The sequence below is a fragment of the Xyrauchen texanus genome, chromosome 29 (genome assembly GCF_025860055.1).
Source record: "Xyrauchen texanus isolate HMW12.3.18 chromosome 29, RBS_HiC_50CHRs, whole genome shotgun sequence".
Taxonomy (NCBI): domain Eukaryota; kingdom Metazoa; phylum Chordata; class Actinopteri; order Cypriniformes; family Catostomidae; genus Xyrauchen; species Xyrauchen texanus.
Genome location: NC_068304.1, coordinates 39,457,230 through 39,481,347, shown reverse-complemented (window position 1 = coordinate 39,481,347; position 24,118 = coordinate 39,457,230). Strand labels below are relative to the sequence as shown.

At 40.0% G+C, this 24,118-nt stretch overlaps 1 protein-coding gene and 1 pseudogene across 1 annotated transcript in view; one reads left to right on the top strand and one right to left on the bottom strand.

Annotated features, from left to right (window-relative positions):
* LOC127622728 (C-Jun-amino-terminal kinase-interacting protein 2-like) overlaps nucleotides 1–1,140 on the top strand; it is a 41,479-nt gene extending 40,339 nt beyond the window's left edge. Inside the window, exon 13 of the mRNA XM_052096780.1 lies at nucleotides 276–1,140. Within this exon, the coding sequence (XP_051952740.1) occupies nucleotides 276–348 (73 nt within the window). The 3' untranslated portion in view covers nucleotides 349–1,140. The remainder of the gene's footprint in view (nucleotides 1–275) is intronic.
* Nucleotides 1,141–11,911: 10,771 nt separating this feature from the next.
* Nucleotides 11,912–24,118, bottom strand: part of LOC127623078 (arylsulfatase A-like) — a 34,779-nt pseudogene continuing 22,572 nt past the window's right edge.

Sequence of the window (24,118 nt, the reverse complement as noted above, 5' to 3'; positions counted from 1 at the left end):
ACGCTAGTTGTTACGCTCTTGTAGAGCCGCAGAGTTTGTTATTTCCCCTTACGGTAATGTTGCGATTGCAACGCGTTCTTGCGTTGTGTTATATAATGCGGTTTGACGCATTTTGGAGCGCATCAATGCATGAAAATGAGCTTTTGTAGCTAAAAAGTTCTGCGTTTATGTTCATTTGGGCTCCAGTTTGATTTGCAGTTCATATCGGTTATGAACACATATAAACCTCAGTGTTTATTTCAATCACTTATATACTTTTGTTTTGCTTGTTTTAGGCGGGCATTCCAGGAGTACTATCAGGAGCACCTAGAATACGCCTGTCCTACTGAGGATATCTACCTTGAGTAGAGGAGGAAAAGTGTAACCGTGGCAACTGCTGTCCCCCATGACAGAGGCCAGTTTCTGGGCTCGGCCACTAGGAGGCGCCTGGCAGCCTTTCTCAAATGTAACATAGGCCTCATCTCTCCTCTCTTCCTCAGTCTCTCTTGTTCTCATGACATGAACTGAGATACTCTACATAGGCTCTTAGTGGTCTGTCTATTTATTTCAATGTTTCTCGATTAATTTAATGAATTATCTTCATTGAGATGGATTGCTCGTTTATTGAACTTTTCTACTATATTATTAGAGGGGGACATGGTTTGGGGTGGACACACCCTGTTTTTTTTTTATAGTCCTGGTTTAGAAATGGCAAAATATGACTTCACATGTTTGAATGCATGGCTTTGAGGGTTATGCTCACAAACGCACACACACATGAATGTGTAAAAATGGGGGGAAAAGCTAATCTGAAGTCCAGGATTGTATGTAAATATGTATTTGTCTGATACGTTGCTGTATTGGGTTTGTACTAAAAAGGACAGGGCAGCAGGACGTGACCTGGGATCGGGGATTGGTCTACAGATTGCCTGTTCCACTGTAGTAGAAGGTTTACTGTAAGTTCGTGATTTTACCGCATTGTAAATACTGTATAATTAGGGAGGATTGTAGGTGAACACAAATGCTTCATTACATTATAGTATGTGTCCTGCGTCATCTGTGTGATTGGAAGAATGGGGCGGATTGCAGGTAGGCCGGGTGGTCTATACTTTGGGCGAATTACACGGAAGCCTGTGAAAAAAATGTCTGAGTCCTATTTCACCCCCCTCAAAAAAAGAAAAAAATAAGAAAAGTAAATACAATTGAAAATTTTTTACCCTCCATTAGGAGGCCCATTAAGACTTTTTACATTGTGATATTATTTAAAAAAGGAAATACTACCACTGTACAATTTCAAGAGTATATATATATATATTTCAGTCAAGTGTTCAAAAGTTTTGACCGGTAGTGTGTATATGTGTGTATATAATATACACACATATATATTATATATATATATACACGCACACAAATATTTATATATATTTATATTAATTTAATATATATATATACACACACAAATGTTTATATATATATATATTATATATATATATATATATATATATATATATATATATATATATATATATATATATATATATATTTATATTAATTTAATATATATATATATACACACAAATGTTTATATATATATATATATATTTATATTAATTTAATATATATATATATATACACACACAAATGTTTATATATATATATAAACATTTGTGTGTGTGTGTGTGTATATATATATATATATATATTTTTTTTTGTGCATTTTTTCATTTTATTTTGTATTTAGGTAACAGTATGGAGATGCTTAAAGGAATGTTCCAGATTTAATACAAGCAAGGCTCAATCGACAGCATTTGTGGCATAACGTTGATTTACCACAAAAATGTATTTAGACTCGCCCTCGTTTATTAAAAAAAGCAAAAATCATGTTTAAAGTGAGGCACTTACAATGGATGTGATTGTGGCCAGTCTATAAACATTCAAATACAGTACACACTGTTTAAAGACGTATATTCACAAGATTATACACGGTCACATGATTATAGTGTAATGAGATCTCTAACTAAAATAATCTGTGTAAAGTTACAGCTTACAACTTCATTGCCATGGTGATATAACCGGTAAACTCTTTAAGCAATATTATCAGACTAAAATCATGCAGAACAGAGATTTCATCACACACAAATCATGTAAGCACATGCAATACTTCTGTCGTGTGACTGTACTTTTGAAACAGTGAGCATTTATTGTTGATAGACTGGCTCCATTGACTTCCATTGTAAGTGCCTCACTGTAACACAGATTTGTGCATTTTATTTAGTAATAATTGAGGGTCGAGTCGAGATTATTTTTGGTGGTAATCAACATTATGATTGAGTTGCACCCGGGACTTTCCTTTGACTGGCTTCATTTGCTTCATGCAAAATATAATTGCTTTTGTCTTTTGATTTTGGGGTGAAATACAATCTGAACATGTTCTTTGCAGGCTTTGAGAGATTCACCCGGGTTGCAAAAGCTACGGCAGAGTTTTGTTGGCACTCTATCGAACATTATTTCTTGTTACCATTGTCTGTTGTTTTGAAAGTTTTTCAAATTGTGCTTTGACTCATACTTGTGCTTTCAATGATAGGTAGAGATTTCAGTGAAGTGCAATGTCCCAAAGACAGTCCCTACCTTCCCATTCAGTTCAATCACTGGACAAACATTGCATCACACTTGGTGCAATTCTGTTCTGTGGCAGCTCATTTCTAATAGAACAGCATTGAGAAACTGGATCCCATATATGTAGGTGCCGCGGTAGTCATGCACATGCATATGCATAGAAGTTTAGGACATTGCAAAGCAATCCTCCCGATATGAGTCCCGATTTTGAAATCGGATGATGGCTTCACAGAGTGCGAGACCCTCTCCGTATACACGGAAAAAGGTCGAAATAATGAAAACGGCTAAACTATTATGTTGGATCTAATATTTAGATTTTGATCATGCCCTATCTGGTTGTTCATTCTAGAATGGAGGGCTTCATTTTTGCATGTTGTCGCCTATCATGTCATTAGACAAATCAAAAGTTGGATTTGAATGCACATGTGGAGGACTTTGTTTCGAAATACAATATTAGCATACGGCCTACTACACACTGCGCTGTATACCCTGTGTACTGCCTATTTAAAACAAATAGTATGTGAAACAGTACACCGTATGCAACAATAAACATTTCAAATTTTAGAATGCGAAATTGCCGGCACGTGACCTCATAATGTTCCGGGTTCAGTGCAAGTTAGCTCAATTGACCCTTCTCTAAGCTCCGCCCCCCTTAGTTACGGTTGCTCGCTCTGATAAGCTCCGCAGAACTCCTCATTGGAATGAAAAAAATATTCTCATATACGGTATAGATAATATTTTAACGTGTCATTGCAATGCATATTTAAGTTTTTTGTTAAATAAACTCATGTCACTATTATGGTGCGTTCACATACAACGCGAATCGAGCATTTCGCACGGCGCGATTACATACAAAGTCAATGCATAGACGTGAATTTGCGGCGAATGAAGTGAATGGCGTGAAGCGAAAACACAAAATCGCTACATTTGCTTGTTCGAGCGAAATATCCGCATGACGCGTTGTCGCGAAAGCCTATCAGAAGAGAAGGGGGGATACTCGTGGGTTCACGTTACTCAAGCGAACTCGAGTTTAAATGCGAATTTAATCCAGCGGTCACACTTGCGCGAGGAACGCGAGGATACATTTTTTCGTGTTGTAGCGTGAAACGAGCGTTTTGCATGGCCCGATTACATACTTAGTCAATGCAAAGTCGTGAATGCCGTGAAATGAAAACACGAAATCGCTACATTCGCGTGTTCGCGCGAGTTGACATTTTTCAACTCTAGCTAAATATCCGCTTGACGCGTTGTCACGAAAGCCTATCAGCATTGAGATTGTCCGGATGTCACTGACGTAGTAGCAGAAAAATCTGGAAAAATGGATGATAAAATGGTTGTAGCGGTGTGTGTGGGCACCTGGAATTTTATGACACAGCGTCAACATATCTGGGACTTCCACATCAGACACAGAGCAGCAATCGTTGTGATATCGGCCATGGTTTTTGGCGGAAAGATAAGTTGTCGTAGAAGCCCCGCCTCCTGTCCTTTTCAGGAAGAGAAGGGGGAATACTAGCGGGTTCATGTTCACGTGAGTTTAAATGCAAATTTAATCCAGCGGTCAAACTTGCGCGAGCAATGCGAGGATAATTTTTTTCCGCATTGTAACGTGAATCGAGCGTATCGCATGGCCCGATTACATGCAAAGACGCAAATTCACAGCGGGCGATGCGAATGAAGCGGATGGCGCGAAATGAAAACGCGAAATCGCTACATTTACGTGTTCGCACAAGTTTAATTTGTGAATGCGTTGTCTGTGAACGCACCATTACAAATGACCCGGCAACAGCGTAATTTCCATTTTATTTTTATGGTTTTGATAAAATCTCGCTTAAAAGTACTCAAACACAAATTACTCCCATAGGCTCTGACGTGTCAACAGCAAACACGTGTCAGAGTAATGGCGGCAGGGCAACAGTTGCTAAGACAGGATTGGTCAGAAGCGCTTTTAAGGCGGGGCTTTGCGTAGGGTGCTATAATGTTGATAATCACTAAAAATGATTTAGTCTCAGTGTGTTACAGTGAGGCACTTACAATGGAAGTGAACAGGGGCCAATCTGTAAACATTAAAATACTAATTTTAATGTTTACAGATTAAACCCCATTGACTTTCATTGTAAGTGCGTCACTGGACCACAGAATTGTGCAAATTTGTTCTTTTTTTAAATAACTGATTCAAAATTAACTCAATGAGTCAAAATTGTTTTTGTGGTAACTTGTTTTGAACCTAGAACATTTCGTTAAATGCACACGCGGAGGACGACACCAGGGCCGAGGCTATGTTCGGAATAGCATATTAGCAGTATACAGTTATTTAGCATTTTTAATCCAATTTAGTCTCAAAATCTTTTCACTTTTGGCATTTTCATAAAATAAGTCAAGAAGATGATAAAAGATCAGGTTAAATGCATTGCGATGTACTCATTTGTGTTTTGGCAAATGTTGTAGGACTTACAGATAGTTTGCATACTGCAGAAATGCTATGCTATTTCAAACATAGCCTACATAGCCTGCAATCTGTTCTCACGGTGACCCGTACACATGTGAGAGTGACACTCTCACCGAAGGCAGAATGTGACTTGTTTTCGGTTAGATCGCTGTAAATAATCTAGAGTCAGGATTGCCATCCTGTGGTAAAACGATATATATAGCTTGGAATTAATATTTGTATCTTTGCGTTATGTGCTGTCACCATGTGCGGAATAACATGCAATCGATGATGTTCTAACAGATCCACCGTGTCAATCAGATCAGTGTAATTTATCGCCATTCCCATCCAGACACACAGATACACATTGACCCCACAAAACTGCATCCTTTGCATTCCACCGTTGCATCTAACAGGTCAGCATCTCATTCATGAGCCTTAACGCTCCAAATACTCCGTTACGACTGTTACGTGTCATTTTTGCGTGTTCATAAAGTAAGAAAATATCTTAAATGCTTTAGCCTTCACTTTAGCAATTATTAGTGACAAATTGGCTGTGAAACCCCCAACACTTTCAGGCAGAGCATTTAATAGTTATTGATTACTTAAGCTTGGGTTAAGCTGACATAACTCAGTCCTTCACTGTATAATGGAAACAGCTTCAGTATGACAAACTATGTATCTTGTATCTTTAAAAATGACAACTTGTAAAAAGAAAAATACAAAAAATCTCACTGCCTTGTCATGGATTTGGTCTTATGAATTAAATACTATATGCTTGATGTCACCTAAGTGTATCTGAGTTTGTTTGGCAAAAGTGGGACGTGATGCTGGGAATATTCCAGGTTCCGGGTTCAATACAAGTGAAGCTCAGTCACCAGCATTTTTAGCATATTACCAAAATAACAATAACTCATCCCTCCGCACGGTGAGGCACTTACGATGGAAGTGAATGGGGGCCAATTTTCGGAGGGTTGAAAGGCTTTTTCTATTAAAACATGTATTATTTGAGCTGTAATGTTGTTTAGATCTTTGTCGTTTTAGGGGTTAAGTGTCAACTGCATTACGTTGTCATGACAATTACACCATAAAAACTTAGTAACTGATTTCATCACACTAAAATCCTGTTTAAAACACATTTATGTCTTATGGCTATACTTTTCAAAAAAAAGTGAATTTTAAGATTGACGGATTTGCACCATTCACTTCAATTGTAAGTGCCTCACTGTAACACAGATTTGTGCTTTTTAAAAAATAAGCTGCAATATGTAAGATTTGAAATGGGTACTGCAGTCCAAATTCAAAATATTGGAGAGTTGTCCCGCCCCAGACTCGAAGCTCATGCGGGTTGCCAGAATGTTGACACGCAAATTAGCCAACTGCACATCCGTTTGAAAGGATTTCTGGGCTTTAAGCTGTCTCCATCTTCCAAAGGCATCTCCAGTATTTATCCTTGTTTCACTACGCCTCTGGTCATGCTGGGATTTAGACGGATGGCGAGGCTTTTTAGGTGGGCTTCCATGATGCAGCACGCAGTGTTATTGCCTTCAAACATGTTCAAATCTGGCAACCTGGTGGTGTCGAACTATTGGCGAGTGGGCAGTGGGCGGGGTCACACAGCCCAAAACATAAACAGAAATTCCGGCCCGGAATGGAAACTTCAAAGTAGAATATACTGGCTGTAGCATTGTTATCGGAGACGCCAGTATTTCAACTTAGCATGCTAATTCTCTAATGGCATATTATGGGCATTATATGAGTACAGTAAAAATATTCCATATAGCACCTTTAAAGAAGGAGGTACGAGTTTGTTATTTTATAATGAAATGCCACAAATGCTGTCGATTGAGCTTCACTTGCATTAAACTTGGAAAATACCTTTTAAGGTTAAATGTGTAGTTGTTTCTCATATTCCACCTTAATGTGCAGAGACTATAAGTCAAATTTAAACTATAGAGTAGACTACAAGTACACCATTTTTGGGTTTATTTCCCCTAAAAGTGTAAAAACTGTGGCACTGTCAAAATACTGCCGTGTTTGTTTAACCATCCCAACTGGGACTATCAGTTTGCCCAATCAATGGAAAGAGAAGTGTGGGAAACCTGCTTTCATTTTGTTGTTTTTTAAATTATATTTTATTATTATTATATATATATATATATATATATATATATATATATATATATATATAAAATGAAAAATGCTTCCAATTGTCATTACCATACTGTGTCCAGGGATTTTTTGTTATTATTATTCCCATTTTTCTTAATGGTGATTCTTATTACTGTACTACAGCTCAAATAATGTAATAAAATTACTTTTATTTAAATCATGAAGGCCGAACAAAGACAGAACAAATGCCCTTTCTTCTATTAGTATATACAAACAATTTTACATACATCCATTACAATTGAAATAATATACAGTATATATTGTTTTTTTTTTTTTCTTCTGGATTACAGTTCTATCAGGAAGACTCACAGACTAGAGTGACATTTAAGACATTTATTTGATGAATATAAAACAGGAATGTAATGTGTCTCTTTGGCGTAAGCCCCGTCTGGCGGTCCGAAGAAGTTGTACTCTGAACCATAACATCCTGCCAGAGATTGGAGGCAGGGGCGAGGAGGCTACCCCCATGCAGGACGGGACTCAACAGGTGGTGCTGGGGTGGAGGAGGTTGCCGTGTTAGCACACTGAATCAGCAATGTGATAGTGAGCAGACTTATAAAGCAATGGCTTACATGTGATTGGCTAGGAGTTACCCAGCTAATGGTGCAATGATGTACAGCTGCTAGTCGTCCCGCTAGAACTACGCTGGGCTTACATTTATACGAATATATTTTTCCCTCTTTGCATTACAGTAATGGAAATTGTGGGGAAAATGCGCTTACAAATATAATTGTATAATTACGAAGAAAATAAAGTCACAATGCAAACAATCGCAAAATCATATTTCCTAAAAATAGGCTTCATTTTATTTATTTATATAAATAAATATCATTTCTTTATTTCTAAATTGAGGGTGAAATATCAGCCTGACATGTTGTTGACAAGTTTTGTGAGGTTTTTGCGAGTGTATGAGTGATTCTCACAAACCTGTCAAGAAAATGTCCTGCTCTTTTTTTTTTATATATATATTTTTTACCTCAAAATCAAATTAAATAATTAAGAATTTTTATTTTCATATAGAAAATAAAGCCTATTTTTGAGAGCCATTAAGATGCATATTTTAATGCACATATAAAAACATTGTAAAAAGCATAGTTTTTACTATAATACTGTAAAAAAATGATGGTGTTACGGTAATGAGATTCCTTGAAAACAATGGGAATAGTAAAGTAAACGTCCAGATGCGTTCTTGAAAATAAACATTTGCTGGTAAAATGTCCTTATAATCATGTCAATGTAAATAAGATCGTAATGCAAGCTTCATTTTATTTTATTGTCATCAATTTGGGGTTAAAAATGACCAGGACATTTTCTTGACAGGTTTCGTGAGAATCACCCTATGCTAGCCGGAGCGACGGCCATATTGGGCTTGGTTTAAAACAAACTGGTTGGCAGATAAACAGTCACTAACACTGTATTCAGAAAGGTGTAAAGTGTGGTGAATAATTCTCTCTTTCTGTGCAGTGTGTGGAGTGTTTGGAGAGTACAGAGCAGTAGGAATTAAATGACTGCACTTATTTTCTCAGAATTAAAATGATTGTATGCTTATGTTATTGTGATACTGGCATTACAGTGAAGTGACAGCACTCAGCAATTAGGAGTGCAGCAGGGCTCTAGTGCGGGGTCACTCCCTTTTTGCAATCTCAGTCTCTCCAAACACTACAGAAGCCTCAAACTGCTCCTTGACGGCCTGGATTTGCTGGCGCTACTCTGGACCGCTAAGGTTGTAGTTTTCCGAGGGGTCTCCAAATCAGAGAGACAAATATGTCTGTCAATGCATGTAGCGCGTAACAGTGCGCACCCACTTTTTCATGATGCATGACCTAATTGGATTAAAAAAACGAAGAAAAAAATATAAAACTATTGATTTAAAGGGATTACATGTTACATTAGCAGACCCTTTTATCCAACGTGTATTGCAAAATATTCAGAGATATAATTGTTGCATCTGTTGTGTTCTCTTAACAGTGAAATAATAACGCACACTGTATGCAAGACCATGTCCTGTGTGCACATCCATTTAAAAGAATATGTTGATCATTGTTTCTCCTACTGGTCTGAGACTGACCTCAGGTAACGAAGCCCCAGCGAATTTAGCAAAGGTGGGTAGGATGTCCAAAGAGCTGGCCAGAGCACGGGTGACACCTTTGAAATGTGGAATATTTAGATTGCAAATTTATTGCAGCTGGATGCACAAATCAAGCTGTTATCTCTCAGCACCTGCTTTGATGAATCCAGGCCAGTGTGCAATGGCGGGCTCTCTCATTCCTCCATAAGTCATGCCTTTGCCACATTTCAACAGTTCTGCGTTTCCCCCGGGGGACTTTCGCATTTGCTCTGGTCTGAGTGCACAAACACATTCACAGAAAATGGGAAACACAACTCTCTCGTCTCCTCAAGAGTATGCAGAATCTTCCCCGCAGTGCCGTCAAACTCCATCAGAGTATCGCCGAATGGCCCTCGAGGTGACATGCCAGCATACTGAGGGTAGTGAGTGTACTATAGGGAGTGAAGGAGATGACATCATGTTGACATAATACTCCAGCATTATGCATATGCTTGGCATGTGTTCGTAATGGCATGCTACCTACTATTTTGGAATGCACTTAGTATGCAGTATGCAAATTTTCTATGTTTTAGAAAACGTGGTGTTAATACTTATTTAAAACTAAATTATTTGGCCCTTATAAGATGACGTTTAGTCCAAACGTGCCCAAGTTGTGTGTGTGTGTGTGTGTGTGTGTGTGTGTGTGTGTGTGTGTGTGTGTGTGTGTGTGTGCATGCAGGACATATTTTGGCCTTATTTTGATTTTAGACACACGTTAGCATCGCCCAACCAAGTGCTAAAACATGCTAAAAATGTGCTAGCATCATGCTAACACATGCTAGCATCACCTAGCAAAGTGTTAAAACATGCTAAAATTGTGCTAGCATCATGTTAACCCATGCTAGCATCACCTAGCGAAGTGTTAAAACATGCTAAAATTGTGCTAGCATCATGTTAACCCATGCTAGCATCACCTAGCAAAGTGTTAAAACATTATAAAAACGTGCTAGCATCATGCTAACACAAACATAACACTTACCACATCATGAAAAACACATGCTAGCAACATTCTATGACCATTATTTTAATGCTTAGCAACAAGTTAGAAAATTCTATTTGACGAGTTTTGCCACGGCAAGCACCACTCACATTTAGTTTTATATATGCTACTGTATTCTATGCTTGTTAGCATTTCTATGCTGATAATTCCCCCACATGGGAATGTTTTTTTATTTATTCACATTTCTTGTTTTTAATTGGTTTTACGTTATCTTTATGCAAGGCACTTTAAAATACACTTGCTACATCAATAAACTCGCCTTGCCTTCACTTATTTTGGTTTAGGCCTTCATTTTAGCTAGTTTTTGTTTTTCCAGACCAGGTCACTTTAGTTCTTGAGAGATCTGTTAACAAATTTGTGGCAGCGGGGGCGTGGTCAAGCGCCTGTCCGGGAGAGAAAGCGGTAAGGGCGCTTGCACCTGAGCTAAATTATGTCTAACACCTGTCTCTAATTTCAGTGAGCATGGGGAGAGTGGCATAAAAGCAGCCACAGAACCTCCAGTGGAGAGAGAGGGAGTCAGGGACAAAGAAAGGCTGTTCTGAAAATGTTTATTGACTGTGAAGCTGAAAAGCTACTGTGTAAGGGCTTAAAGTTTATTAATTAAAAGCCTTACCGCTGAAGTGTTTCCTGTGTCGCCCTTCCCTCCGTGGAGAGGTGTGTTACACTGGTGCCGAAACCCGGGACAATTATCTAAGTGATGGAAGGAAGTCTCCCCTTAGAGTCCTCCCAGCTGGCGGAGGTCCTCCAGTCCCTCGCTGCGATACATCAGAGCCACCAACAGTCCCTGCTTGAGCTCCGGCATGACCAAGATTGTCAGTTCTTCGAGATCATGCGGGCTCAAGCAGAGGACCGGCACGCGATCCGGAGTCTCCTCAGCCAGGAAGCCTCTTCAGCCACAGCCGCGACCCCGGACCCCCGCGCCTCTTTGCCCCCGCCCTTGTTACAGAAGATGGGGGCAGCGGACAATCCGGAAGCTTTCCTCAACCTCTTCGAGCGCACCACCGAGATTTGGGGCTGGCCGCACGACCATGGGCAGATCGCCTTGTCCCTTTTTTGTCCGGGGAAGCTCAGCTCGCGGCTCAACAACTACCGGCAACGAACCTCCTGGCGTATGCTGACCTGAAGAGAGCCATCTTGCAACGGGTTGGTAGGAGCCCGGAGGAAAACCGCCAACTCTTCCGGGGTATGAAGATGGAAAAGACCGACCACCCGTTCGCCTTTGCCCAACGGCTCCAGGACGCCTGCCGGAGGTGGCTGCTTGTAGGCGACCGCGACGTCGAGGGACTCATTGACCAGGTGCTGCTGGTGCAGTTCGTCCAAAGCTTGCCCAGGAGAAAGGAGGAGTGGGTCCAGTGCCACCGCCCGGAGTCGCTGGAGGCAGCCGTCCGGCTTGCGGAGGACCACATGGCAGCGATCCTGAGGGCGGAGGAGCCCTCTCGCTCTCTCTCTCTCTCTCTCTCTCTCCCCACTGGAGGTTCTGTGGCTGCTTTTATGCCGCTCTCCCCATGCTCACTGAAATTAGAGACAGGTGTTAGACATAATTTAGCTCAGGTGCAAGCGCCCTTACCGCTTTCTCTCCCGGATGGGCGCTTGACCACGCCCCCGCTGCCACAAAATTATTTAATTTCATTTTAACCGGTTACCAATTGGAAAGGAGGCTGCGGAACGATAAAATGCCGTTTCTGCTCAGAACGAACCGAAATGAAAAACATTTGTTTTTTAACCCCTGCATTAGGGATGTAGTTCTCGACTCGCATGTGATGGGTAATACAGAAATAATGGACGCCCATTTTGGACAGCGGCATGAATGAACATAGAGGTCGCTGTTGGCCTTCTCCAGCTGCAGGAAATCAAAGAAGAGAGGTACAGTCACCACACCCTGATCACAGCACCCAAAACACTTCTCAACTGGAGCAAAGCAGGTGAGATTCTGACATGGACCCTTTGATAGGAAGAAATTGGAAATGTGTAAACATTGTGCCATTACAAAAGAGAGAATGCAACAAAATGCATTTTTAACATTTTTAAAGAAGGTTAGCTGATGCACTAATAGAATTATAAAGTCATGCTATTGCTCAATAATTCATTATCATGAGATATTATTGACATGTATTCACTTATTCGACTTAAAGTGCATTCAAGGTACACATTTGATCAGTTTGTGTGTTCCCTCCAGTTCAGCCACAAGAGCTTCTTTTGATAATGCACAGAAAGTTTTGGATTAATGACATAATTAAATCATCAAAGGCATGAAAGCGTTTATAAATACCTGGTTGTGCGAGTATGGGATACCAAGATAATCGTCAAAGCCCTGTCGTGTGGGCAGGTAAGTGCCATTCGGACCATCGCCCAGATGCCAACCATGGCTGTGACAACCCTGAGACTTCAGCACCTCTGCGATAGTGGTCTCGTTGAGCGGGAGACCCCCCTTTTGTGCCCTTTGGGATATGTCTCAGAGTGGGTCTGATAGCGGCCCATCAGCAGGGCAGCCCTGCACAAAATGAAAAATGGGGTATGTTTGGAGTGGCATACTATGTACTATGCAGTGAATGTGCTGTACTCAGTGTACACAGTATTAGGTCAGGGGTCCCGAAACCCCTGGAGGGCCGCAAGGGAGTGCTAGGGGTTCTGTGGATACAATTACCAAACTTGACTTTACAAGTGCTTCATTGTGAAATCCTGACATTGTTCACAATTGCATTATTCCATAGACTTTTAACTGTAAGCAATGAAACAAACCTGCATATAGTTTCACTGATACTTGTGATTTATTTCTAAGTGTTCCCTCCTCCTTTGCAACCTTTATTATTTCAAGAATAGTTTTTATTTGTGTATCTTTCTAGGGATCTACTGGCTCACTGGAGGTTGTTCGGCATATTGGTAAAAATGTGAAGCAACAACAGAAGAACCTATTGAAAATAAGTTAAAATAAGCCCATAATATTGCAGATAGCGATAGCGAAACACTTTCTATGATGTGTGACATTCATACAAGCAGACAGAGAAGTATGTTTGAAGTACGTTTGGAGCAGAAGAAATAGAAATGAACCTTGTGTAAGTTGTTAGCTTTATGCTAAGCTAAAATGCTATTTCTATCCATTTTACATGCACATGTTACCAGACACCATCATATTTTAATATCAAGAAAATTCACGTTAGATCATAATTAATTTTTTTCTAGTAAGACCTTTGATATTAGGGCAAAAATCGTATTCTTGATGCTAATTTTTTTTTTATTGTTTTCCTGTAAAAATATCTAAAAATCCTTAAAACAAGATACATTTTATTGATCTTGTTTTAGAAACAACACTGCATAAGATATTTTGGTGTTTCAGAGAATGTATTTTTAACATGTGTATTTTGAGTTTTTATAGTCAAAACAAGTGAAAAAAAATCAACCAGTGCTGAAGAAGTAATCCAAAGTATTTAGATTACATTACTGACCTTGAGTAATCTACCGGAATACATTACAAATTACTTTTAACAGCATGTAATTTGTCATCTGGAGTGGAATACATTTCAAAAGTAACCCTCCCAACCCAGGTTATTGGTAAAATTGGCCAAAAAAAAAAAAAAAGTGCCATTATTTACTCACCCACATATCGTTTTAAACCGCTATGATTTTCTTTCCTCTGTGGAACACATTATTTTGGAAGAATGTCCAAAAAGTCCAAAATGGCGAACTCTCTCTCCTTCCAACTTCACATCCCTCAAAAAGAAAAAAAAACATCCTAGTTTTGTTCCTCATATTTTCATTTTGGTGGCTCAATCAAAGTCTCTCTAGCAAGTCAGTCCACTGTCGGTCATCTTTGGGATGCTCTCGGGAGATTATTTCCAGTCATGCCAGTGCAGCTCATATCTACTTGAATGGGGAAAGACCAAAATCTCATAAACGGTTGGTCAAGATTACGATCAAAGAACATATTTAAAATCAGCAATAAAATCTGACAACACTCTTATCATTTGTGCTTCTTTACCTCATATTAAGCTAAAAAACCCAATTTTCTCAGTTTGTGCTAATGCGTATGAGCATTGTTGAGTTGATTGACAGGCGATGTCCATATCTAAAAGGTGATTGGCTATTTCAGCTGTAAGGCGGGACTTCCTGTCTACATCCGTTGACCGTTGGCTGTCGTTCCGATTTCTCCCATTCATTTAAATAGAAGTGGCCCGTCTCTGCTAAATAATCTTTGGCTTAATATGAAGAAAACTCCACTCGTGAGACATTAATATGTATTTTGTATGCCGGTTTGTATGTCTTTGATGCAGGGCTTGAACACAACGAAGGAAGTGGAAAGTGACTTATATAGTGAAAAGGCACAATAAAGGGACCAACAATTGTAATCGATACGACTCGTGCGACGCTGCGCTACAAGTATTCCTAATAAACTACATATCCCGTCAGCCTCGCCAAAGTTAAATCACATGACGGTGATCATGTGACTCGCACAGGGAAAAACATGACCGGCTCCAGGTGAGATGCAAATGGCATATGGAGCGATAGAGATGCCAGAACTGCGACTCTTAACAAGAGCGGAACGGAGAAGAATATCACCGTAACTGATAATGCAGGTGCAAAGAAGCCGACCTTTCTCGTTGGTTTGTTTTGGCTGTACTGATGGTGCAACACCATGCTTTGAATCTCCTATAAGATGCAGGGCAGCTGCTTCCCCACTGTGGGACACTGTTTCATAACGATTGGGCTTCCCTGTTTGTCTCCTATCACACTGGAGCTTTAGGGATTGATGGGATCAATCACTAATATCGTATCAGTGGCATTGAGAGCTTGGGTTCAGTGTCCTGCGTGCTTTGGTTGTGATACAACGTGACGATCAGACAATTAAATGAGTAGATTGCTCCACTAGCTGGTAGAGGTGGACATCACTGCTGAGAGAAAGAGAGAAGATATAAACATGCACACAGAGGTGAAAGAAGGGTGCCAGACACCTTTACCTGAGGCTCCGACTGTCTGTTCTTGAGTAAGAATCATTACGAAATCAATACACCTCAATGTGTGGATTTGTGCTGATGTACCATGCAGTGCTATTCCAAACAATGCACAGATTAATATCAGTGTTTTTAAATGGTAATACTGTATTTGCTTAGCCTGTGAAACAGCCTTACCTTTAATATAATGTTGTGAATAACTCTTTTTCACCCCCTCTTCTCCAACCATTTAACTCCATTCTCAGGGGCGGAGCCAGAAGTTTTACAAAAGGGTGGCCAGGCTGTGGCAAGCGATCAGTCTGTGGTGGCACAGAAATGTTCGGGGAGCATTTTTATATCGTCAGACTGTGGGGGAGGGGGTGGAATACACTGACACCCGGGACGGAGATGTTTACAGAGATGATTTCACCTCTAAAGAACTAAATTGTGCCAAAAAATGACTAAAACAGCAATTGCGAGTGGGCTGGCCAATGGGGTGGGCTGCCCACGGCCACCCCTGGCCACCCCCTAGCTCCATCACTGGGGACAGATACACTGACACCCGGTACGGAAAGGTTTGGTGACCTTTGTGTGCGCACATGTAAAGTTTGTGGTGTTACTATAGTAAAACTAACCATGCTATTATTGTCAGAATGATTGATTGTTATTAGAGGTCAAACGGTATGGGTTAATGGCCGATGTCTATATCCAGAGAGCATGTGATACATCACTCCATTTAATTACATAGTAAATGGCATATATAAATTGGCTAATAAATAAATGGTCTATTTACACTAAAGCTACGTCTACATTAATCCAGATGCATTTGAATGCAACGTTTTCGTTTCAAAATGCTCTCCGTCCACACCAGCGTTTTCAAGTGTGTTCCATAAGTTGCTCGTCCACACTGAAACGTATGAAAACTCTTAAATCGTGTCACCAGGCATGTGGAAAATCCCCACTGCGTGTACGGTCAAACGCAATTGTCCTCGCGTTCCGTCGCCAGACACCAATTCCGAGTAAACTCCCCTTCGCCTTTGAAGGAACGCAATGTGATGGTTGTACAAAGTGACATTTATTTTTTAACAACGCTATCAAAGTGAGCATCAAGTACAACAGCTCCGCTATAGGTGCCATGACTGCGTCACATGACAACAAATACATCATCATTTTCAGATATATATCATTTTCAAATTGTTGGCAGAGGCTGTTTACACTAACTCCAGCAACCACTGACCAAACTCAAGACAGCCACGACAGATTCATTTGGGGTCAACTGCTGATCAAATGAAGGCGACCATATTTGAATTTTACGCGATGACAGAGACATTAAACTGGTTAACGGGTTAGACATTTATTGGATTGAGAGATTGGGTAACTAAGTGACTAATTGCGCTCCAATAGTCAGGTGGAAACCCCCATGTGCAGCTGTTGTAGCTCTGGGTGTAATGACGATACAGTATGTGTACGTGTAGTCACGCTGGAGATCCAGGTTCGAATCTCACCTCTTGACATACTTTTTCCCATGCCTCTACTCTTAATATTTCCTATAATACTACTAACTCGCGGTGATTTGGTGACAGTCGGGTAATTTGGTGTTACTACAGTAGCATGTTGCTAAGAGTAGTTAATAGTATCCATGTTTAATTGTGTGGTTACTATGATTTTAATAAAAAAAATACCATGGTGTTGCCATGGTTATTTTTTGTAAGGTGATTGCAACAATGATTTAGTGGGTTTAAGGTGCTAGAATAGCAAAGCATAGATCATACAGAATAGGAGCAACACTACAGTGTGTTTATTGTGTTTATTTAGAGCCCATAGACACCCTATACCAACCCCTACCCCTAAACCTAACACTGTCCTTCCCTTACAAGGATTGACCATGGTTTTACTATAGTAACCATATTTGTATTCATTTTATCGGCCTTGCCAATGTATTGGTCGACCTCAAATTTTTATACCATATAGGTTTATCTGTATTATTGCTGTGGTGCCAGGACTGGTAATCTGGCATACCGGGCATTTTCCCGGTGGGCCGATGCACTTTTGTGGCGATCAGGGGTGGACTGGTCGAGCAGGCCAGGTGGGTCGGCCACGAAACGGGCCGAATGGGCCGTGATAAGCTAAAATGAGCCGGCGTGTTATGAGGAACGGATCACAAAACTGCGCCGCGATATGCAGCTAAGGACAGCGAACAAGGGAACTCAAAACTGCCATATCAGAAAATAAATGTCCTTCCTTCCCTCCAAGGGGCTTCGTAGGACTCTCTCTAGTTTCATATGCACGTTTACTTTTTAATGTATTTATAAGGGGTGTATTAGTAATTCCTGTAGCTCAAGCGGTAGAGCACAGCGGTCTTGGGATTAATTTTCCAGAGAGTGCACATACTAATAAACGCATACCTTGAATTCATTGAAAGTCACTTTGGATAAAAGCATCTGCCTAATGCATTAATAGAAAAGAGAAGGTAAAATGTAATGCATATTATCTGACCGTCCTTCTAGTCAGTTCTGTTTCATTTCTGCATCGTTCAAGGGAAGAGTGCTGATAGATCAACATGAGCTCATGAGAATTCATATCCTAATATATATATATAAATGTGCACTTACAATGGAAGTCAATGGGGCCAAATTTTTGAACATTAAAATACTCACTATAAAGGATATGCATTAAGCATGATTTATGTGTGATAAAATCACACACTAACCTTTTCTGTGTAGTTACAGCCAATTTTACAACTTTGTTGCCATGACGATGTAATGCCAACAATCCCCAAAAACCTAAAATGGCTAAAAACGATGATTTAAACAACCTTACAGCTCAAATAATACAGTGTTTTAACAGAAGAATTAATGTAAGTGCTTTTATTAAATTATAAGCTTCACATTTCTGCTTTTAAACCCTGTAAAAATTGGCCCCATTGACCTCCATTGTAAGTGCCTCACTGTAATTCGATTTTTTCTTAAAGAAACATTACGCCATAAATGCTGTTGATTGAGCTTAACTTGTTTTGAACCCGGGATATTTCTTTAAGGGATATAAAATATCTATAAAACAGTGAAAATGTGCACATTTATTTAACATAAATATATAATAAATACACACACACACACACAAACACACATATATATATGCAAATACTGTATACTTACATTGGATTCGTGTATTCAGATATATTTGTTTCTTCCATTTATATATTTAATGTTTCTAGAGCTGTACAAATGTTTACATTTCAGATGCAGAACTTTTCAAATGTACAAAAATGCATGTTTAAATGTTACAAATATTAATGTACACACAGTGTTGGGGAGTAACGGAATACATGTAACGGAATTACGTATTTAAAATACAAAATATAAGTAACTGTATTCCATGACAGTTACAATTTAAATCATTGGTAATTAGAACACAGTTACATTCAAAAAGTATTCTGATTACTGAAGAGATTACTTTGCATTTTATTGTCATTTGTGTCATTTAATATTTAGTTCTTTCAGATGGAAAACATTTATACTTATAAATGATGCAAAGTGCATTTGAACAGCGGTGAAACACTTTCTATGATGTGTTACATTCATACGAGCAGACAGAGAAGTACGTTTGAAGTAAGTTTGAAGCAGAAGAAATAGAAATAAACCTTGTGTAAATTGTTAGCTTTATGCTAAGCTAAAATGCTAATTCTAGCCATTTTACATGCACATGTTACCAGACACCATCATATTTATTTATCAAGAAAATTCACGTTAGATCATAATATATTTTTTCTAGTAAGACCTTTGATATTAGGGCAAAAATCATTTTTCAGAGAATGTATTTTTAACAGTGTATTTTGAGTTTTTATAGTCAAAACAAGTGAAAAAAATCTACCAGTGCTGAAGAAGTAATCCAAAGTATTTAGATTACATTACTGACCTTGAGTAATCTAATGGAATATGTTACTAGATGCTCTATAATGCTCTAAATGTGAAATGTGCTTTCTCTTCACAACAACCTCCTTTAATGCACCCTGTTTGTTTCCTTCTCATGCTGCTTTTGGGCTGTTGTTTATTTATCATGTCCTGATTCTCGAAAAGACAATTATCTTTGCCTCAGTGACCGGCAGCCACGTTAGATGACTTTAACAGAGCCTGGCTGCGTTCCTGCTGGCGGACGGCCGAGAAGAGCAGGCCCTTACATCACGCCCGTGTCGCCACCGGTACATTTGGCACACCAAGTGTTATATCTCGGACATCTAAGGGGAAAGATGCTATCTTAGCTCGCCATATTAAGTAGCCGAACATCAGCCAGTTGACTTGCTTCCTTCCGGGCCGCTGTTTGATCTCAGATCTAGAGTTAACGAGTTTGTTAACTAAATGTGAATTGGCCAAATTCTGACCTTGCAAATCCGCCTTCAGTTAAAAAAGAAAATGTAGCGAAAAACGTCTTTAAATTCCACCACTGTGGGAAGTGAAGATTTAGTGAAGATCAAAGATCAGTTGAGGGTAATGTTCTGTAATGAGTGCATGTTTGGTACTTCAGCGTCTATTTTGATTTGCACTGTAATTGGGCGGGTATAACGGGCAGTACTTTTTGAGTTAATCCTGCAGACCGATGCTCATTAATTTAGCAGAGCTAGACTTTAGACTATCAACATACAGTCTGGTCCACTTTGCATAGGGTTCGTACAGAACTTCCCAATTAGACATGAAGAGGCTTTCTGACTGACGACTGTTGGCTTTTATTTACGTGATCTGTTGGGATGGGCCAATCTGAATTCAATGGTACCCCTATACAAGACTGGCGTACATCCAAGCTGTAACTTTTAAAGGGACTGAACACAAATGAAGATTTTTAGAAGAATATCTCTGCTCTGTAGGTCCATACGGTGCAAGTGGTTGGTGATCAAGGCACCAAAAAACTCATAAAAGTAATAAATGTCTTCGAAAGCAATACAATCAATATTTAAGTCCTTTTCACTGTATCTTCAATGTGCATCCATGAGGACAATCAGTTGATACTGCCTCTCGCGTGACGTAACTACACTAGCATGTTCATGTATTGTGGCAGTTTGCTGGTGAAATGAACACTAGTGATGCTACAACAACAATGACTTGTGACACAAACGACCAATAAATCAGCAGATTAACAGGTCATAAATGTTTTTCCCGCTGCTCCTCACACAATGCTATCTCATGGCATCTAAGAACGTTTACAATAGGGCATGACCGACGATGCATTTTAAGGTATGCATTACATAATCAACATTATTTACAAGCTTGTTCGAGTGTGATCAAATTGCGCGGTAGCTCAACTGTTGCACTTGTGATGCAAAGGACCGGGGTACGAGTCCTGAAGAGCACGCGAGTCAAAACGTGAGACAAATGTGCAGGGGTGTCATGCTCTCTCTCTCTCTCTCTTTCTCTCTCTCTTTCGCTCTCTCTTTTGCTCGCTCGCTCGCTGTCTCTCTTTCTCGCTCTCTTTTGCTCTCTCTCTCTCTTTCACACTCTCGCTCTCTCTCCCTCTCTTTCTCTCTTTCTCTCTCTCTCCCCCTCTCTCTCGCTCTCCCTCTCTCTTTTGCTCTCTCTCTCTCTTTCTCTTTCGCTCTTTATCTCGCTCTCTCTCTCGCTCTCTTTTGCTCTCTCTCCTTCGCTCTTTCTCTCTCTCTCTTTCTCTCTCTTTTTCACTCTCTCTCTTTCACTCTTTCCCTCTTTCACTCGCTCGCTCTCTCTCCCTCTCTCTTTCGCTCTCTCTTTCTCTTTTGCTCTCTCTCTCAAATTCAAATTCAAATGAGCTTTATTGGCATGACTTGTACAGTATTGCCAAAGCATTGGCCATTACATAGGCAATGAACAAATAATCAATAAAATTAATCAGTGAACAAATGCATGAATACATTTATATATCAAAAAAAAAAAAAACTTTTGAACCAACATTCTGACCCTAGTTTTGTCCACTGGCTGACTCTCGTAGTTTGTGGCAGGCTGTTACATACTTTGCTGGAGTTATGATTGAGCTGGAGTTTTCTCCCAAAATATTATTTAATTTATCTGAATTTGGTAATGCCATAAAATGTGGTTCTAGTTGTTGGAATCTAGTGAAATAGTCCGATCTAATGCTGTGATAGTGATCACAGTGTATGAGGAAGTGTTCTTCTGTCTCCACCTCTCTCTGAGAGCACAGAGAACACAGTCTCTCTCTCTCTCTCTCTTTCTCTCCCCCTCTCTCTCTCTCTTTCTCTCCCCCTCTCTCTCTCTCTTTCTCTCCCCCTCTCTCTCTCTGTTTCTCTGTCTCTCGCTCTTGTTCTCCCTGTCTGTTGTGGGGCAGCAGATAAAGCTGTTGAATAATTCAGGGAGTATTGAGTGCCTCCTCTCAGCTGTGTCTGGCAGTTTGCTGCTTTTTGGAATGGAGGTGACTGAGCCATGTGGAGAGGAAAAGAGAACGAGTGCATCAGAGGAAGGAAAGAAACACGAGGAGAGAGAGAGAGAGACAGAGAGATGCACAATCCTATTGTAAAATACATGTACAGATAAAAAAGTGACCTGAACATAAAACATCTTACTCCAAATAATATTTAGTTACATCCTTGAATTACGAGGTTATTAGCATTGATTGGATACAGTATAACATGTTCCCTCAGGTAATGAAACTGAACGTAGCCTGTAAACTATTCTGAGACTGTACAAAGTACATGGATATTTAATGAGGCAAGTATTGTTTAGTTAATGATTGGTTGTTTGTTGCTAAAAACTTGTCATAACGTTGGAGCACCTCATTGTTTCACACTGAAACCATTTGCACCGTAATTTAGGATTAGTAACGGGTGCTGTTTAGCACTTGTAAGTCAATGCAAACACTTGCAAGTCCTACAATTTATGGATGTAAATAACAGAATATGCAACCTTATTAGGTCTATGAATGGATGCATTTTTGTCCATTAAACCAAACATTAAAATACAATTATAAGTATATTTAATTTATACTTTTGTCTCAAATAACTTGCAATAAATTGGTTAATCATCCTTTATTTTCATTATTTAATCATGTTCATGTTAAACGTTAACGTGGCGGCTCATTTTTGCTTATTGCGGCCCATTCGGCACGTTTCGCTTGTTTCTCCCGATGGCCAGTCCGCCCCTGATCGGCCCCAAATTGTGTCGGCCCACCGGGAAAATGCCCGGTATGCCAGATTACCAGTCCAGCTCTGATTCCGTGCCATTCTGCGTTTTGCAACTAATGCCATTTTTATGACTATATTCCGTGATTCCGTCCGTGTTTTCCTCATATTACATATCATAACCATGAAGCTCACTCCGATCATTACATTATTGACAATTAATTCAAGGGCCGAATCACCATGCTATCATCCCAGAGTGTGAATGAAATGTCAAAAAAATCTGCGGTTCGACCGTTATTGTTGTCTAAAGTTTATAACTCTGTTTTTGGTTATCAGCAGTGTTGGAATGGGGGAAAAATATTATTTTGTTCTTTATCAATAATTGAACTATTTTGTTGGATTGAAGCAGAGATGACAGCAGACGAGCAGAGAAGGTCTATGACAGGGATGCGTTCACTAAAATATTTTCCAGGACAAAACATTATTTAGGGTGACTCCAGTCAGGTCTCCTAAGTAACCCAATTGGCCCAGTTGCTAGGGAGGGTAGAGTCACATGGGGTAACCTCGTCGTGGTTGCTATAATGTGGTTCTCGCTCTCGGTGGGGCGTGTGGTGAGTTGTGCGTGGAAGCTGCGGAGAATAGCGTGAAGCCTCCACGCGCGCTACGTTTCCATGGTAACGTGCTCAACAAGCCACGTGAAAGGAACGTGGATTGACGGTCTCGGACGCTGAGGCAACTGAGGTTCGTCCTCCGCCACCCCGATTGAGGCGAGTCACTACGCCACCACGAGGACTTGGAGCGCATTTGGAATTTGGCTTTCCAAATTGGGGAGAAAAAAACTGCATTGCAAAATTCCAGGTTTTCCAGGACGCATAGAATCCCTGCAAACACGTCCGTACTTATTCCTCCTCATTCGAAATGTAAATTCAAGCCCGTAACCAAGTAAGTTTGGGTTTAGGAAGAGGAGTTTTGGAGGGAAAATACACCTTTTAATCTTTGCATATCGCTGCTTTGACTGCAGGTTTGTTTAAACAAAGGGGCGGGCTTAAAACTTTGTGTGAGAACCACATGCATGCGTCAGTCATTTTACTGGGAGAGCAAGTAATGACATTTACTTATGAAATTTTGATTAAAGATAACAAGGTCAAATCTTTTTTTATAAAATAGCTAATATGCATGGATGAATCGTTCATAATAAGACCAGAAGCATGCATTAATAAAATAAATAGGGTCAACTTTGATTTCATGCTGACTTTAAGTGTAGGCTACATTGCCAATGTATATTATTCATACAGATATAAAACATTGGTTGCTGAAGTCTAAAATCTCAATACGATAATATTCCCTGGCTGCCATTCAGTCTCTCTTGTGCACACACTGGGTCCCACTCACTCTTTTTCGTTTTTGACACTTGGTCAGATGAGTTTAAAAAGCTGAAATGGGACCAAAATGGTAAAAAAGTAATGGTCTGCACTTATATAGCGCCTTTTTTAACCTTAGCGGTATTTAAAGCGCTTTACACTTCATCTCATTCACACACCAATGACAGCAGAGCCCATGCAAGGTGCCAGTCTGCCATTGGGAGCAACTTGGGGTTCAGTGTCTTGCCCAATGACACTTCGGCATGTGGAGTCATGTGGGCCGGGAATCAAACCACCAACCCTGCGATTGGCAGCCGACCCGCTCTACCACCTGAGCCACAGCTGCCCCATATACCCAAATGAATCATTATCATATCGCAATTGGATTCAGGTCTTATCGTGAATCGGAATAGAATTAGGAAATCTATCAATACCCA